This window comes from Ambystoma mexicanum, chromosome 11, assembly GCF_040938575.1.
Source record: "Ambystoma mexicanum isolate Mex_15411 chromosome 11, UKY_AmexF1_1, whole genome shotgun sequence".
Taxonomy (NCBI): Eukaryota; Metazoa; Chordata; class Amphibia; order Caudata; family Ambystomatidae; genus Ambystoma; species Ambystoma mexicanum.
The window spans coordinates 1,388,929,691-1,388,946,220 of NC_090934.1; the positions used below are offsets into that span (position 1 = coordinate 1,388,929,691).

General features: G+C 46.4%; 1 protein-coding gene across 2 annotated transcripts in view; it reads left to right on the top strand.

The window, feature by feature from the left end:
• Nucleotides 1-16,530, top strand: part of ADAMTSL3 (ADAMTS like 3) — a 1,638,295-nt gene that overhangs the window by 1,123,145 nt on the left and 498,620 nt on the right. For both annotated transcript variants that reach the window (XM_069625001.1, XM_069625002.1), the window contains exon 10: nucleotides 2,854-2,965. In XM_069625001.1, coding sequence (XP_069481102.1) covers nucleotides 2,854-2,965 — 112 coding nt within the window. The remainder of the gene's footprint in view (nucleotides 1-2,853; nucleotides 2,966-16,530) is intronic.

Sequence of the window (16,530 nt, forward strand, 5' to 3'; positions counted from 1 at the left end):
AGAGCTCCACCTTTTATTTCCAGTGGTCCTCTTGCTTTAAGGTGTGATCGGAGGCGGGTCATCGGTGAGGAGAAGGTGACGGATAGAGACAGGAGCAGAGGGCAGGCATATGCTAAGAATAGACAGCAACTTTGCAAGGGGACCATCTTCCTGTATAATCAGGTTCCATGTGATTTCTTTGAGGGAGGATTCTGCCGAAAATATATGTGGGGTGGAGGCCCCACAAACCTTATACACCTAAATCCGACCACATCTATTTTGAGCAAGATGCGTTGTAAAGAATTTGATGATTTCTACCTCCATGAAATCTAATGCAATCTAATGCAGCAAAAACTCCCTATCCCTTATAATCGTATGGAATTTATTAAAACTAAGACACGGGGTTTCAGTCCACCTTTGTTAGGCCAGTCCATCCAGTCCATCCAGCGTCTTAGGCCTTTCCTCGTTCTTGCACTGTAACCACCGCTCTAGCAGATGCTCGCAGACAGGGAACAGAGGGCCGAAGGCATGTTTAAACCAGACAGGAGGATGTGATCAAAGCACAGATGAAAAATGCAAATTCCTGCCTTAATGAGATCGCTACACATGATTCAATTAAAGCAACAATCGCTTCAGAGGGTGACTTCATGGGAGTTTTCTCAAACACAACAAATTACTGCATCTCTGGAGGGTTTACAACAGACTCTATTCATTTTATTTTTCAAATATTGAACAGAGCAGCAGTCTCAATTTGCTTAGGACACATGGCAACTATTTGTATGCAAGTTCATGGCCTTCATAACAGAATGGACATACATGGCGTTCACAAATATACCATCTCTCACCAGTTTTGTCTGCAATTCAGGTCCAAATACAACAGGATTATCATAGTGTGTCTTTGCATTTCCAGGAAATGTCAATAACTGATAGAATGCAAAAATCCAATGGAAATCATTCATGTCACACTAGGGTCATCAGTCTCCTGGGGCTGGCAACCTGTAACTCTCCAGATGTTTGGGACGCCAACTCCCATGATGCCTAAAGACTGATCCTGCTGGAGAGTGTTTCTAGGCGTGGAAGTTCAAAACAGCTGAGGAGACCCGCTAGTGTGGGAAACGTAGTATGTGTCCCTCCTGCGGGGCCTGCCGTGCAGAAAAACTGTATATGAGCGGCTTTGCATGGAAGGAGAATTCATGGCAGTCCTTGCCCATCGGGAGATGCCATACCTTTCCCTGGGACAGAGGAAGCAAAATATCTGCCTTGAAGCAGGAAATGAGACAGAGAACTTCCAATCCCAGGGACAGCCATGTGGACTCACCATCCTCTTCCTTGCCGAGCTACTTAAGCAATAAGCCCCTGGCTGGGGTGTGGGGGGCGTTACCGTTTCAGTTAATGCCCCAGGGCCCATAGTTACAGGCCAGAGAGAAGCTTATTGCTTATTGGCCTATTGCTTCTAGCACACCGAGCAGGTTACTAATAGTTTTTTTTAAGTTGCGCAACTTAAAAAAATTCAATAAAGGCTGTCCTCCATGGATCAGGTGAGAAGGGACCAAGCAGTCGCTTCTCATTTTCCAAGGAGGCAAGTTGCACAGCAGGACATGCTGCTAACAGTAGTGTTCTCAGAGCAGGAGAAAGAAAAAGAAGGTAAGTGGGATTTTATTTATTTATTTATTGGACATTTGTATGCTGCCTATACACAGGTGTTTCCAGCCACCACAAGGGGATAGACATGGGAATCAAAAAAGTGGGCAACAAAAATGGTTGTATTGGCCTTGTGACAATCCAACCATGCAAGTGCATGACAAGGTGATAAGTGCAGGGGAATGGGGTCGAAGGAGCTCAAGCTGTGGAAAAGGAGGGAGGGAAGAGGGGGGCATGGGGCAAGTGGGAGCACTTACCTGGCAACCCGACGGGGAAGATGGCGGCCTCTCATACTGAGGAGGCTAGGAGCGCAATGTTCCCACTCCGAGCCTCTTCATTGGCTGGGAGATTTAAGCCACGCCCCCGTCGGGTACTAATTGAACTTAAAACCCTGTTCTTCACTCAATTAAGATCGATGTAGGCTTCTCAAAGTTGACAAACCAGGAGCAGGAGTTGTGCTCTTTCTATAACTAGATGGCATAACGTAACATAGAATTTGGAGCAGATCTTCAGAATTGCCATTGCCTTCAGTTTGGTCCTAGGTAAGGTTACCACCAAACTCCATATCACTGGGGACACTGTACGCCAGGCCTGGCTTTTGCATTTACTTTAATTACTTTTGTGCATTATAAGTGACCAAGGATTGTCTTTTCAAGAATGCCTTGATGGAGAAATGAAAGCCTGGAACTGGCATATAATATCACCAGTGACATGGAGTCATCTAGCTGCTGTGCTGCTTTCGAGTGATGTGGCATTCGTGGGTAGAAAAGGAAGTTCTAAGTGAGTGTGATGGGGTGAAGAGGGTAGGGCAAAAATACTCTACAAAGAAATGTTAAACTGCACTCAATTTCAGTTGTTTTTTAATGTTTTATTAAAATGTTTTATGCACACCTGGTACATTAAAAGGTTTTATGTACACCTGGTACATTTTACATTATATCACATAAAACTTTAATTGCCAAATCCCAATACTACAACAAGGAGAGAGGATAGAGAAACCAAAAGAGAAAAAATACAGCACAAACTCGAATACATAGCACCTCAAAAATCAAACCACTAGATTAAATTAAATTAAATGAAATACAAATGAAATCATTGCATTAAAGGAATGGAATGGTGATCTTAGGGGTCTTGGTTCACCCTCTTGTATTGTAGGCTGTGGGTGACAATGTGATGACGTTGGGTGTGTTTGCTTGCATAATAATGCAGCTGTTTTATTAAACACCTTTTCAGATCAGGTACTCTGCTCCGAAAGACAGCGTGGTGCAGTTCTTTTTCTACCAACCTATTAGCCATCAATGGAGGCAGACGGATTTCTTCCCATGCACGGTCACTTGTGGAGGTGGTGAGTATTAACAACATGCCAGGAGGTATAACACGTCCAGACACACACTTGTTTATGTGGCTGAATAATGCGGTGTGTTATTGCCCAAAATGATAACACTGGAGTATAGACATCTAGAGACAACTTTAAATATCTTGGGCGCTTCCAACCTGCGTGTTTGAAAATCCTCGCTTTATGAGAGTCAGAAAAAGGCTGGTTAATTTGGTTTTCCAATTCATGCTTCTTCACAGTGAGGGGTTAATAGATATCATTATCATGTTTTTGGAAACCCCATAATTTTGCTTTATTCGCACCAGGGCAAGAGACACCATCACATCTGGTGGCCAGGAATATGTGCGCTATTGAATGATAACTCCCTTCCTATCATGCAACTCACCAGCAACTCCAACCCGGCTGCCATTTTTTTCTGTCCACTCCGCCCCCACACTATCCCAGCCTTGCTCATGCCCCACACATGTTCACATCAACCCTCGACGTCCTTCTCAGTGCCACCACCTACCATGCAACCATCCTCACGCACTTACCTCGTCTTCTCGTCCCTTGCGGTCGTCCTTCACCATCGCAGCCACCATGGACATAAAAAAGGGACTCTGTTTCTTTATCATTTCTGCCATCTTTGTTTGTAGTATTTTAAGGGAATCTGGCACATGCGAGACAGACACAGCTGAATCCCCTTGAAAAAAAAGCAATTAGCACCCAGGCTCACATGTCCGGTTGCCAAAAGCAATGTACACCTTGGTGAGGGCTCGGGGTTACCGGCCGGTTATGGTCCAGGATTGAGGTTAAGGTCATTGCTTTACTGGGGCTCCTAACTTTGGTCGAAGGTCTATAACTGAGCTGAGGATTGTTAATACCTATTAATGGTGCTCAGAATGTAAGCAAAATTGAATGGAAAAAGTTATAGTTTCATGGGTGGACTAACATCATCTTTGTACAGTAGCCACAAAAGTTCTTTCATCAGCCATGTTCCCATGGTGTATATGGCTCACTAGAGGCCAGCCGCTTTAAAATGTCGTAAGCTAACATTTAAAAAAGCCTTTTCACACTTTCGGACTACAAGAAGTAAAGATGGGGAAATTGACAGATTAAATGTCATTTCACACAGTTTAACACACACAGAAAATACCTTAATTAGTAAATATCCATTTACCCAGCTCACTTGATAAAGTGAAATTCATTGACAAAGTCAAATTACATTCCACACAATTCAATCCACCAGAGCAGGCACCCGGATGATCATCAAAGGTATTACCACACAGCTGAATACAAGAAAAATAGAAACCCAGTATCATCAAATGTCATTCCACACATCTGTAGAGAGGCAGATGTATCCGTCATCTCTAGTGCCTGCCCCCTCACCTCGGTCATACTGGAAGAACATGAGAGCACTGTGTGTGACACCAGGTATCATCCCAATACTACACCGAAAATATGAAAGACGTTATGCACTTAGACAACCGTATCGAATGTACCCTTGCACTGATGAGGTGGAAGGATGTCTGCATACACCACTGAATATAAAAGAGCTATAAGTGAAATCAGGTCAGAGTAAAGTGACGTCATGAAGAGAAGACACTAGGACGCACTGAAACGATATGCAAATACTTAAAGAATGAAGATGTAACTGAAGTAACAAGAGAAACATGTATGCGACTACTAAGAAATCATATACACTAGGAAGAAAAGTAAGAAGAGAATCCTCAAATGTAAATACGCAGAAATACAAGATAGATGAGACATACAGAAGCTTGCTGCAGGAGAAAATATAACATGAGTAAAGCGGCCATGCTAGAAAGATGGACGTTGGTTTCATATTAATAATAAGCAAAAAGCCTTGAAGGTGGAGACCAGAACTGTAGAGCTGACAGGTGCTGGAAAAACAGCTTTGTGCCAGGAACAAAGAATATCCGTTTGGCTTGGGATGAAAGATGCCACATCAAGAGGCAACTGCAAGGCACAAGGGGAGCCAAAGAGGATAAGCTACATATGCATGACATATTTTTCTTAGATTAAGTAAAGGAGAAAACATTTGAAAGTGCCAAGTATTTAACAATTACAGATTAAGAAAGCATATGCAAAACAGAGCAATCAAGTCTCCAGAGGCCAAGAGGAGTAATAGCACCCAGCCCAAATGAATGAACTAGCACTTAATAAAAGGTTGAAATGGACACAATGGCGGTCTCCTCACACGTAATGTGAAACTCAAAAACAAGGCCTATTCATTAAGCTCCATCTGAAGATAGCAATGTACCTACACTTCCTTAAAAGTTCCAAGGAAGAGAACAGTCATCAAGGTCAACTACAGAGAAGAAGCCTTGGCTTATGGCCTAACCGATGAGAGATGGTAGGCTAACTGACCAAGTGGGCAGTGGTCTGACTTGCTCCCTGCACCTGGATTTTGTTTTGCTTACGTGCTGTTAATGAGCCGAATGGCCAGGTTTGGGAAAGAATTCCAACCAATCATCAGGGCCTATGTAGCAGTGCACCATACATTGTTGCAGAAGTCAATCCATTGCTGCTATTCTGCTATTAATCTGTATTATATGTAGTAAGGAGTAGTGCAAGACATGTCTGCCTGATAGGGAGCAGCCAATTATGCTACTAACACCTAAATAAAGTATAAGTATATATGTTGCCTTAACCAATCCCTCCTTTTGATAGGTTTTTACTGTTTGCCATGTAGGATAATGTCATAGCTGACGTATATCCTGGTATAAAGCTTTTGTGTAATCGAAATATAGTTGAGAGTGTGTGAGCTGCAATCTGTTTGTTCACTAGGGTTCCCTACTTTATTTGAGCTGATAATAAGGTAGTATGTTGCCATATTCTTTGAGTCTGCCCGCTTATTTGGGTCTGAGATCGTTTATTGGTAATTCCACCTGGCACTTGAAATGCTCCAGATGCGACTGCACACAACTCAATCCCCAAAGCAGGGACCCTTGCTACCACTAGACATTATTTCACACAACGCAATCCCCAAAGCAGGGACCCTTGCTACCACTAAACGTCATCGCATACAACTCAATCACCAAAGCAAGGAACCTTTCTACCACTAAAGGTCATTCCATACAACTTAACCCCCAAAGCAGGGTCCCTTATTACAACTAGACATCATTCCACACAACTCAATCCACAAAAAGGGACCTTTTCTACCACTAAATGGCATTCCATAATACTCAATCCCCAAAGCAGGGACCCTGCCTACCACTAGAAATCATTCCACACAACTCAATCCGCAAAGCATGGACCCTTGCTACTACTAAATATCATTCCATACAACTCAATCCCCAAAGCAGGGACCCTGCCTACCACCATACATAATTCCATAAAATTCAATCACCCATGAAGGGACCTTTGCTCTCATCAGGGCTCAGGTCGAGGGCACACATGGGTGGACAGAGTCCCCCCACTTTTTTTAGAGGACACCTTGATATGCTAATTTCTGGTGACCCCACATTTATTTATTTATTTATAACACACCAGGAGCCTGCACGCATCTGCGCGCAACACAAACACAAACAGACGAACAGATGGCACATTCAATCGGTATGTTAATGAGCCCCCCCCCACTTTATTTTTAGTACTTGGCCCCTGGTCCCCTGCTAATTGAAGGCAACATCTCTGTTGTGATAGCAATCTGAATGTAGGTCTTCAGTTCGAAAATTAAATCTAAAAAAAACTGTCTGAAAAATACACCTTTGCGTGTTTATGCCTTTTAATTCGAGGGTGCAAGTCTGAACATGTTTTTCTTGGAGCATTTCAGTTGTCAATGTTCTGTTTGATGAGCATCTGAAACGTCTTCCCTCCTGGCACCCACACGCTGCCCTCCCTCCAATCCTCTTAGCCAGTCTTCCCACCCTCTAGTCATGCATGTTCTTTGTAATGTTATAACGGGTGACAACTGTCATGTAATGCCATTCCACACAACTCAGTCACCCATGAAGGGACCTTTACTCTCATCAGGGCTCAGGTCGAGGGCACACATGGGTGGACAGAGTCCCCCCACTTTTTTTAGAGGACACCTTGATATGCTAATTTCTGGTGACCCCACATTTATTTATTTATTTATAACACACCAGGAGCCTGCACGCATCTGCGCGCAACACAAACACAAACAGACGAACAGATGGCACATTCAATCGGTATGTTAATGAGCCCCCCCCCACTTTATTTTTAGTACTTGGCCCCTGGTCCCCTGCTAATTGAAGGCAACATCTCTGTTGTGATAGCAATCTGAATGTAGGTCTTCAGTTCGAAAATTAAATCTAAAAAAAACTGTCTGAAAAATACACCTTTGCGTGTTTATGCCTTTTAATTCGAGGGTGCAAGTCTGAACATGTTTTTCTTGGAGCATTTCAGTTGTCAATGTTCTGTTTGATGAGCATCTGAAACGTCTTCCCTCCTGGCACCCACACGCTGCCCTCCCTCCAATCCTCTTAGCCAGTCTTCCCACCCTCTAGTCATGCATGTTCTTTGTAATGTTATAACGGGTGACAACTGTCATGTAATGCCATTCCACACAACTCAGTCACACAGGCACTGGTAATGCCAACAGTTTTGGCTTTTGTGTAGACATGGGAAATGCCTTTGCCAGGGACTACCGTATTGGTATTACTGGCCATCGATGGTAGCAGCTGCAAAATGTTGCACGTACCTGGACAGCAAGTAGCAGTGCCTGGCAAATGCCTAATACTAATACAAAAGCCCAAACTGTTGGCTTTGCCAATGCTTGTTTTTAACATGACTTCCGTGAAGGACAAACATAGTGCGTATGAATTGATTGGCTGAGGGCAGACCTGGGTAAGAAATTTGTATTAGACCATAACGCTTTTACAGCTGCAATTGCTCCAAATAAGTCGTTAACTCTCAGAAGACTGCTTTAAAAAAACACTAGCAGACACGTTGAGTAAACAGTTTGATGGTAAAACCTCATAAAGCTATCTCAAAGCGATACCTGTAGGATGTGCTTTTGGCAGGGAGGGGCCGGAAGTGGGTGATAATGGCAATAGGGATTAACATGGCCATGGGCAATCAATGGGTGGGCAAGTAACCAAACAACACCTAGAAGCTTTGTGTACCTCCTCATATGCCATTGGCCCTCATTACGACCCTTGCGGAAATCAACCGACCGGACCGCCATAGCGTAAATAGCGTTTCCGCCATTGCACGATGGAGCAAAGTGCGGCTCATTCCGACCCATCGGGCACGAGCACCACGCCATGGCGGAAGTGCAAAGTCCGCGATGGCGGAAATGACCCCAAAACGGCCCACACCGCCGCCGTACGGCGCCCTAGGTGCAATACCGCCACCCATCTCAGCGGACACCGCAGTGAGCGCCAACCGGAAAGTACGGTGACCGTAAATATACGGAAACGGAAGTAAAAGCATGGTCCCGGAACGGGAAACATCCCGCCGTACACCTATAAAACCACAAATTCCACACAACCATTAAAAATACTACCCTGAGACACATCCCAACCCGTCATCCACCCTAGTGAAACCAAGAAAAATGGGAAAAGTAGCGAAGAAAGCGTGCGACCGCAAGCGGCAGGTCCACTTCTCCCGTGAGGAACTCACTGTGCTCACAGAGACCCTCCAGGAGAATGCTGCCGCCGTCTTCTCCACGCAAATGACCAGGACGGCACTTGCGAACAAGAAAGCCATATGGGCCCTGGTGGCACAGCGGGTAAGTGCGGTGGGGACCGCACCCCGCAACCCACAGCAATGCAGAAAGCGATGGGACGACCTGCGGATACGCGTCCGTAGCATACTTTCTGCCAACCGCAACATTGCCACAGCTACCGGGGGAGGATCGGAATCACCCATCAAGTTGACCCCCTGGGAAGAAATCTGTGCCTCCACCATTGGAATGGAGAGCATAGAGGGAGTCGGAGGGATGGAGAAAGGAGTGCAGACATCCGAAGATTCAGGTAGGTGTCCCAAATAAAACAATGCCAAAACCACAATGTCCAATCATGTGAAGTACCACGTGCCCACATAGTGCAACAGGAACACATGTCCAGGAGAACGTCCACATACATAGGCCTGATAGCACACTTTAAAACTCACATCAAATACATAAATAATTAAAAATCCTAAAAACACCCTCTACACGTGCAGCAGGCACCCCCTAACTGCAGGCTGCCAAACAACTGCACCCTCACTCCACACACAAATGAAACCACCTCCAAGGCCCCGACCCAAATCACCCTCAGGTACCACCCCAATGCATGTGATACATTGCCATTCCAATTCCCACAGACCCATTAATAACGCTCGCCCTCCTTTACTCCACCACAGGGTCCGATCCAAACGACGAGCTCCAGGACACCCCTACCAGCACACCTGCAAAGAGGGCCAAGACCAACGGCCAAAGACCCTCCACCTCAGCTGCACGCATCAAGACACGGCAGCAGCACAAATCAAGTGGCAGCACACAGGAGGGAACTCCAACAGGCACCCCAGCAGCCAGCATGCCCACAACAACACCACCACAGGTCCCCCCAATGGATGCCACAGTAGGCACTGCTTCTGGTGGCAGCAGCACCATAGGTGACACTGCATTAATGGCAGCATGCTCCAACACAGAAAACGGGGGTGTCGAAGTTAGATCCATCCATGACCTGTCTCAATCCCCCTGTCTGTTCCATCCCGTACACCATGAGGATACCACGCAGGGGCACCCACAAGACGACGACTGGCCATCCCCCACAAGCCCTGTGGCAAGGCAACATGAGGTGATCAGCCACTCTGTGACACCACCGCAAATGGCCATGGCCCAGCAGAGGCAACAGTCCCTCGACCAGGTAATCGTGCAACAGCAGCAACTGGCCACGCTCCTCAAGGACCATGCCGATGAATGTGGGGGCACTAAGGCAGACATAGAAACATCAACTGAGACACTTAGGGCAGAAATGGAGAGAAGTACAGAGACACTAAGGGCACAAATGGAGAGTAGCACCGAGAGCCTGAGAGTAGAAATGGAGAGAAGCACCGAGAGCCTGAGAGTACAAATGGAGAGAAGCACCGAGAGCCTGAGGGGGGAACTGCATGCGACGTCCAAAGACGTATGTGCCGAACTTGCCGCAGTGCGCCGTGTGCTCACTGAGCTCTCACAAACCCTTAGGGACATGCATGGACGTGAGCAGGCAGAGACATCATCCGTTGCAAGTTCCGTCCAGGGCAGCCCCCAACGTAGATCTGGGAGGAACCTGCGCTCCACAGGCAGGGGTGCCCCTGATACCCGCAGAGGGGGCTTGCAATAGCGACTGCCCACTGACAATGAGCATCTTTGGACACTGGTGTTCGGGGGGGAGGTAGGAGGGTGGAGGGGGTGTGTTGGGCTCACTTGGGTGGCGGGTCGATAGGGTGTTTAACATGATATCACATATGCCATAAACAATGCACGATCATCCAATGAGATGTGTGGACATTGATCTTTGTGTACGAGGCCATTATAGGCGTACAGTCCATATTGTGCATGTTCCAGACACACACAGTGCCACGAGTCCCATGTCCATGTATCAGCCACCAGGTGTGAGTGCTAGAAGCATGCATCTATGAGATGCTGACGAATGTCACGGCCCTCCTGTGCCTCGCAGACTCCTTGAGGTGCTGCCACATCCCCACCCTCATCATGACCATCATCAGGTGCTTGCAGTTCTGCGTCAGGGGGCATGGGCACATTTCTACGTACGCACATGTTGTGGAGCATGACACATGCCATGACCATCTTTGCAACCTTCACATGGCGGTACAGGAGTGCCCCGCCAGACCTGCTGAGGCAGCGGAAACGAGTCTTCAGTAGGCCGAATGCCTGTTCTATGACTACACGGGTACGTGAGTGGGCATGGTTGTAGTCCTCCTCATGCTGGTCCCGTGGGTTCCGGACTGGTGTGAGGAGCCATCTCTTCAGTGGATTCCCGGCATCACCTGTATGTGGACAATAAAGGAATTTTGAGGAATGCCATTGCTACGTACGCACCCCCCCCCTTCCTGCCAGGTCATTGCCGCATCACATACCCCACATCATCATGCATGAAATGAGACTCACCGAGTAGCCAGGATCTGTTCCCTGCGTGTCGCTCCATGTAGCGTGGTATAGTAGAGTTCCTCAAGACCATAGAATCATGGGTTGATCCAGGGAATCTGGCACAACAATGTGTAATGATCCTGTTGGAGTCACACACCATTTGTACATTCAGAGAATGAAATTGTTTTCGGTTGCGGTACTGGGCCTCCATGGCATGTGGGATGACCAATTCCACATGGGTGCAGTCGATTGGCACCAATGCAACCCGGTATGCCGGCAAGTGCATGGAATCCCACTTTAGTGTTGGTAATTTCCTGCTCCGAGCGTGGTAGAGAGATGTAGTCGTCTGCGTGCTTCAGGAGGGCATCGAGCACTTGCAATAGTGTCCGTGAGAACAGTGGCTGTGATATGCCATGCAACTGTCCGACTGTGTGCTGGTAGGTGCCTGTGGCCAGGAAGTGGAGTACAGACACCACCTTCAGTAGGGGTGGGATGGCGGTTGGGCTATCTATCATGCTTACAAGGTCAGCCTGTGTCATGTCCACAATGGCGGTTATGGTGTCCCGGTCCAAACGGTAGAGGGTGTGGATCTGCTCATCAGTGAGGTTGAACGGATGTGCTCGGAGGCGTGGGATTGCGGGCTGCCTGCGTGGTGGTAGTGGCTGTGCTGGCGGCCCTTGCTGGCCCTGCCTTGCCCTCCTCCTCCTGCGTCTCCTCCGTGCGGCCGGTTGTAGTTGGTGTTCGTCTTCTTCTTGAAGTTGGAGTACTTGCAGTGCTATCAGGTCCCCCAGGGCCAACATAGCTAGTCCTGCCGGTAGCATTTCGGAGTGGGTGTGGTTGTGGGAGGAGACTGGGTGTGCAATTTATGTGTTTTCAGGCTGTATGGCCTCCACCTGTGGTGATTCATTCCACCTGTGCAAGCTGCTCTCCCCTTTGGGCGAGCACGTCCCGCACACAACGCTGCAATTCGACGAATGGCATCTTGCTATTACAATCATGTATTTGTACCCGATGGCAGTGTAACATTGGTTGATATGTTCATTCGGCTATGGTCCCATTGTTTCACATACTATCTTTGCAGTCGCGAACAGACTTGTGAAGGGTCAGTGGAACGTAGTACTCGAGTAACGGTGGACCCTCATGCAACACTGTACCGAGGTTCACCGACGGGCGGGGCGTCCCATTTGTGAGTGAAGGCAGTTGCCATTTTCACACACAGCCGCACTAGATGGATTAATTTGTGAATTCAAGCGGCCACAGATGCCTTTTCGACGTGATGTTGCAAATGAGGAATTCGAAGGGCGGCGCTTTCGGTTTTCAGCTAGCGGCGAGGAGATGCCCACAGGTCTGACTGCAAATATAACGTTCTATTGTTCAATGTCCTTGGGACAGGGGCCATGGCGAGGATGCAATGATTGATATGAATAGTTTGGGATGCGCAATAGCGACGTGGGCGATGAGGCCGGACGTTCCCAAATACATGTTACTTCACAACACTGGAATTACGGGCTGGGCCACAGTGGATTTTGCAGGCTGCATAACGCACAGACTCAATGGAAATTTCACATGTTATGTGAGTATGGAAACAGGCGTTTTCATTACGGGATGAGGGAATGATGTATGGATGCATGGACAGATGATTTGATACAGAGTTTGCCATGTACAGGGCTTCTTGGAATCTATCCGCCTCCCCTGCGCTATGTGATGCAGGGCTGCCATAGTGGGACCATCGTCTATCTGGCCTTGTTGAGCCCTCCCTGTCTCGACGCGCCTTCAGACACTTGTGTCTATGCACGTTACCAATCCCATCTGATGGATTCTGTTTTAACAGACGCATGCACAGGTACACTCGTTTGTGATAGTGTTTTCACCTCGATATAGATAGTTATGATTCGCAAGTGGTTTTTGGGTGGTGATGATCCTTTGGAGTGGGCTAGCATGCATATGGCTGTGGATTTGGTGTGATCATTGAAGTGAGTAATTCAAATGTAGTTCTGATGGCCATACTATTCTTTTTCATTTCATTTGGTTGACAGGTATCTCCTCCCCTTTTGCCACTGCCATCTGTATGCCACTCCTGCAGATGGATTTTACTCCCGACACCTGCTGCTTCGTGTTAATCAGTGGAGCAGCATTACGATCTTATGGGACGATCGCCAATGGGCCACATGCCCTTACGCAGTACTAGTGGCTAGGAGCAACATTTCGGCCTTTCAGCTGGACTAGTGCCTCCCTATTGGGACGGCCCTGCGGTTCTAGGCGCTTCCATGTTGCCTTTTCGTACGAGAATGTAGCCCCTGTGTACCATGTAGGAACAGGGCGTCACACAAGAAGTAGCTGGTCATTTATTGCGGATGCAGCCCACAATGGTGAAATGTATTTTGGAGTTCATGGCCTAATGGCTGTATGGGCTTGGAGAATTTGTTGTGCATTAAATTTCTATTCTGATATGAACCGTGTAGCGTTCTTCTTTGCAAGTGATGTGGCATATTACTATTTGGGGAGCGATGTATTGTGAGGAGATCTGCATTGGGTTCCAGCTTCGGGGTATAGTTGCGTGGTACTGTGCTGGGCGCGTTTGCCTACGAAGCCCAGTGAGGTCAGGGATAAGGGCTGCCAATATGACTGTTTTGATGATGTCATGCTCAGGGGCGGGGGATTAGCTTTTGTGTAACAGATGCCGGTCAGCCAGTTGGATTGGTGGAATGATGTGATTATCGGAATATTGCTGGTCACAGGTGCCTGTGTTTGCGTGCGTTTCTTGGTGGGAGACTGAGGTCATGTCCATTTGTATAGCTTCTGTATTCGTGCCATCTGTGCCCTGCAGCTCCCATTGGGCCCTCTTGAGATTCATTCGTTCGTTGGCAGGCATGGATGACTAGTACATTTCACTGGTTGCATTGTGTGACTTCATTGCACCTACGGGGGGTTGTACAATGTGGCCAGGGAGCGGTGTACAGGCACTCAGTAGGGCCGTTTACGGTTGGTTCGCGATGCCGTACTTCTCACCATGGCGGAATGGTACTTTCCGCCGTGCTTGATGGCGTTAGGTGCATGTCCGCTAGGGTCAGAATTCGCGTACCGTTGCGCCATGGTGGTAATTACGGTTTGCCATGGCGCGCGCGTGCGTACTTGGTGCAGTTAGCGTTGGCGTTCACTACGGTGTCGCTAATGGCATCGTACTTTGCGGTGACGGGTCATGATCGCACCGAGCGCTATTCGATGGCGGTATTGCATTTCCGCCATCGTTTTTCGATTTCCGCCAGGGTCGTAATGAGGCCCATAGTTCCCCATCTGTACTCCTAGCTACCCACCTCTAACACACCGAAAGGTGGCTACTTGTCAGAAATGTACCTCACAGTAGGAATTCCATAGGATTATATCTCCCAACATAGACAAAGAAATGTGTTTAGCATATTTTAATTATTATATCAAACAACATGGTAAAACAACATAAAAAACCTATGTCCAGCGTTCGTTATTTTTAGAAACACAAAGGGGCGGAAGAAGCAGACACCAAAACATTTGCAATGTACAATTTACATGATGTTAGTAATGGTGTATTTTGATCGCATTTTCAATTATACAACAACATGGTATAATAGCGTCAACATTTGAATATGTTTATAGGGAGAAGGACAACACTGTTGCAGTTTAAAGTTCGTCAGTAAAGTCCAACGCCCCGTCTTCAGGACGTGATAGGTTAAAGAAACACGTTACACTGGCAACATGGCGCCTATGTGTCAGTGTAGTGACCTAAAAAGATAAATAAAAATTGTTTTACTCAAACATGATAAAAACGGTGATGGTGGTGTTTGTGTGCATACAAAACAAGTAGCCAGGTTGCTAACCTTAAAAGTGATTTCTTTTGGTGTGATGGGCAAAGCGATTGCATGAATCAATTTAATTGAGGCGGCAGACCAGTCCGTCTTAAGAATTCAAGCTGTAAATCAATACGTACATTAATTTAGATTTATGTTGAAACAAGTAACATATTGAACCAACAATAGTTACATTTTGATATATGAATCAATCATATTTACCACTTTATGTGTAAGGCAGGGATTTTTGTTTCAAGTACTGTAGAGAAATTTCAGTGGTATACCAAGTATCTATGGTATTCCGGATACTACATGTCCCATAATGCATCATGGAATCTAAAAGAAATGCGAAAAGCCTTTCAATTTCACAGGTTTCACCTGATTTGCATTTCTTTCAAGCATTTAAGTGGCAGGGAGTAACACTTACTTGGCCATAATGATCCCCAAGGCTGTCTTGCATTGTCATATATTGGGTTAGATATTTTAAACCGCTCGCGTGTCAGCGAATGGCTCTGTGTGGGAGACAAAGGCACCAGAGAGTACAATTAGACTCTCTGTACGGTTTTGAGCAACAATCAAGTGTGGCATGGATTTCAAAGCAGGCTTACCTGTCGTGTGTGCATTCGCCTTCACAGAATCGCTTTACCCCGTGGCTTTTTCCTTGGTTGAATACTGGTGTAAGCCAAATGTCATTCGTTGACATCGAAAGAGGACTGCCAAGTCCAGTCCATTCGTGTGTGTAATAGAGGAAGGACTTTCCTCAGTATTAGAAAGGGGTCGGCCATTTTTAAGTGTATATGGATCCTATGAAGGTATACTTAACACTGCAGTAAATAATGATCTGCTTGCTAGTTCTCAGTAAGGGGGTGTGTATAGTGTGTCAAATACATTTTTTCTTATAGAGCAAATTTGTGCACACAATGGTTATGCATTATATGACAATTTTAGACAAGGCATCACCCTCTAGCAGACATGATAGACATAAATGGCAATGCGATCATATTTCATTAACCCCCCACTGGTTGTCTGAGCTATTAGTGGATAAACAGACTCCACTCTACGGCAATATTTAGACCGGACTGGACTGTATTGAGATTATAAATCCATTTTTGCTCCATTTTTTTAAGGAACAGATCCCTATTCCCTCCCCGTGGGTGAGCTTTAGATGTCTCAATAACAAACCAAAATATATCTTCACATGTGTGTTTCGCTTGTAAATAATGGGCCACCAATGGTTTATCCGGAGTACCATTCCGTATGGCTGAGCGATGTTCGCCAATTTGTAATTTCACTGACCTGATCGTTTTGCCTATATAGATTAACCCACAAGGGCATTTTATCCCATAGATCACCCATTTAGTCAGGCAATTTGAGAAGGATTGGTATTTCCATAGCCTCTCATACAGATCACTCTGTTTCAAATTCTTGGTTAAATGGCAGACTGAACAATGTCCGCATGCATAATGACCACTGACTGGTGGCAGTCCCCATAATGTAGATTGAATGGGTGTCTCAATGTTGTTAATAGGGTAAGTGTGTACTAATTTATCCCGCAGATTAGGCATCCGCTTGAAGGCAAATCTAGGACAATTGAGTTGAAAATCATCGGTATGAATGATTTTCCAATTTTTTAGTATCACCCGTCTTAGGTCATTACTCAGGGGCGAAAAAGATGAGACACATGTAATTCTATCATCTTGTGGTTTTGTGTG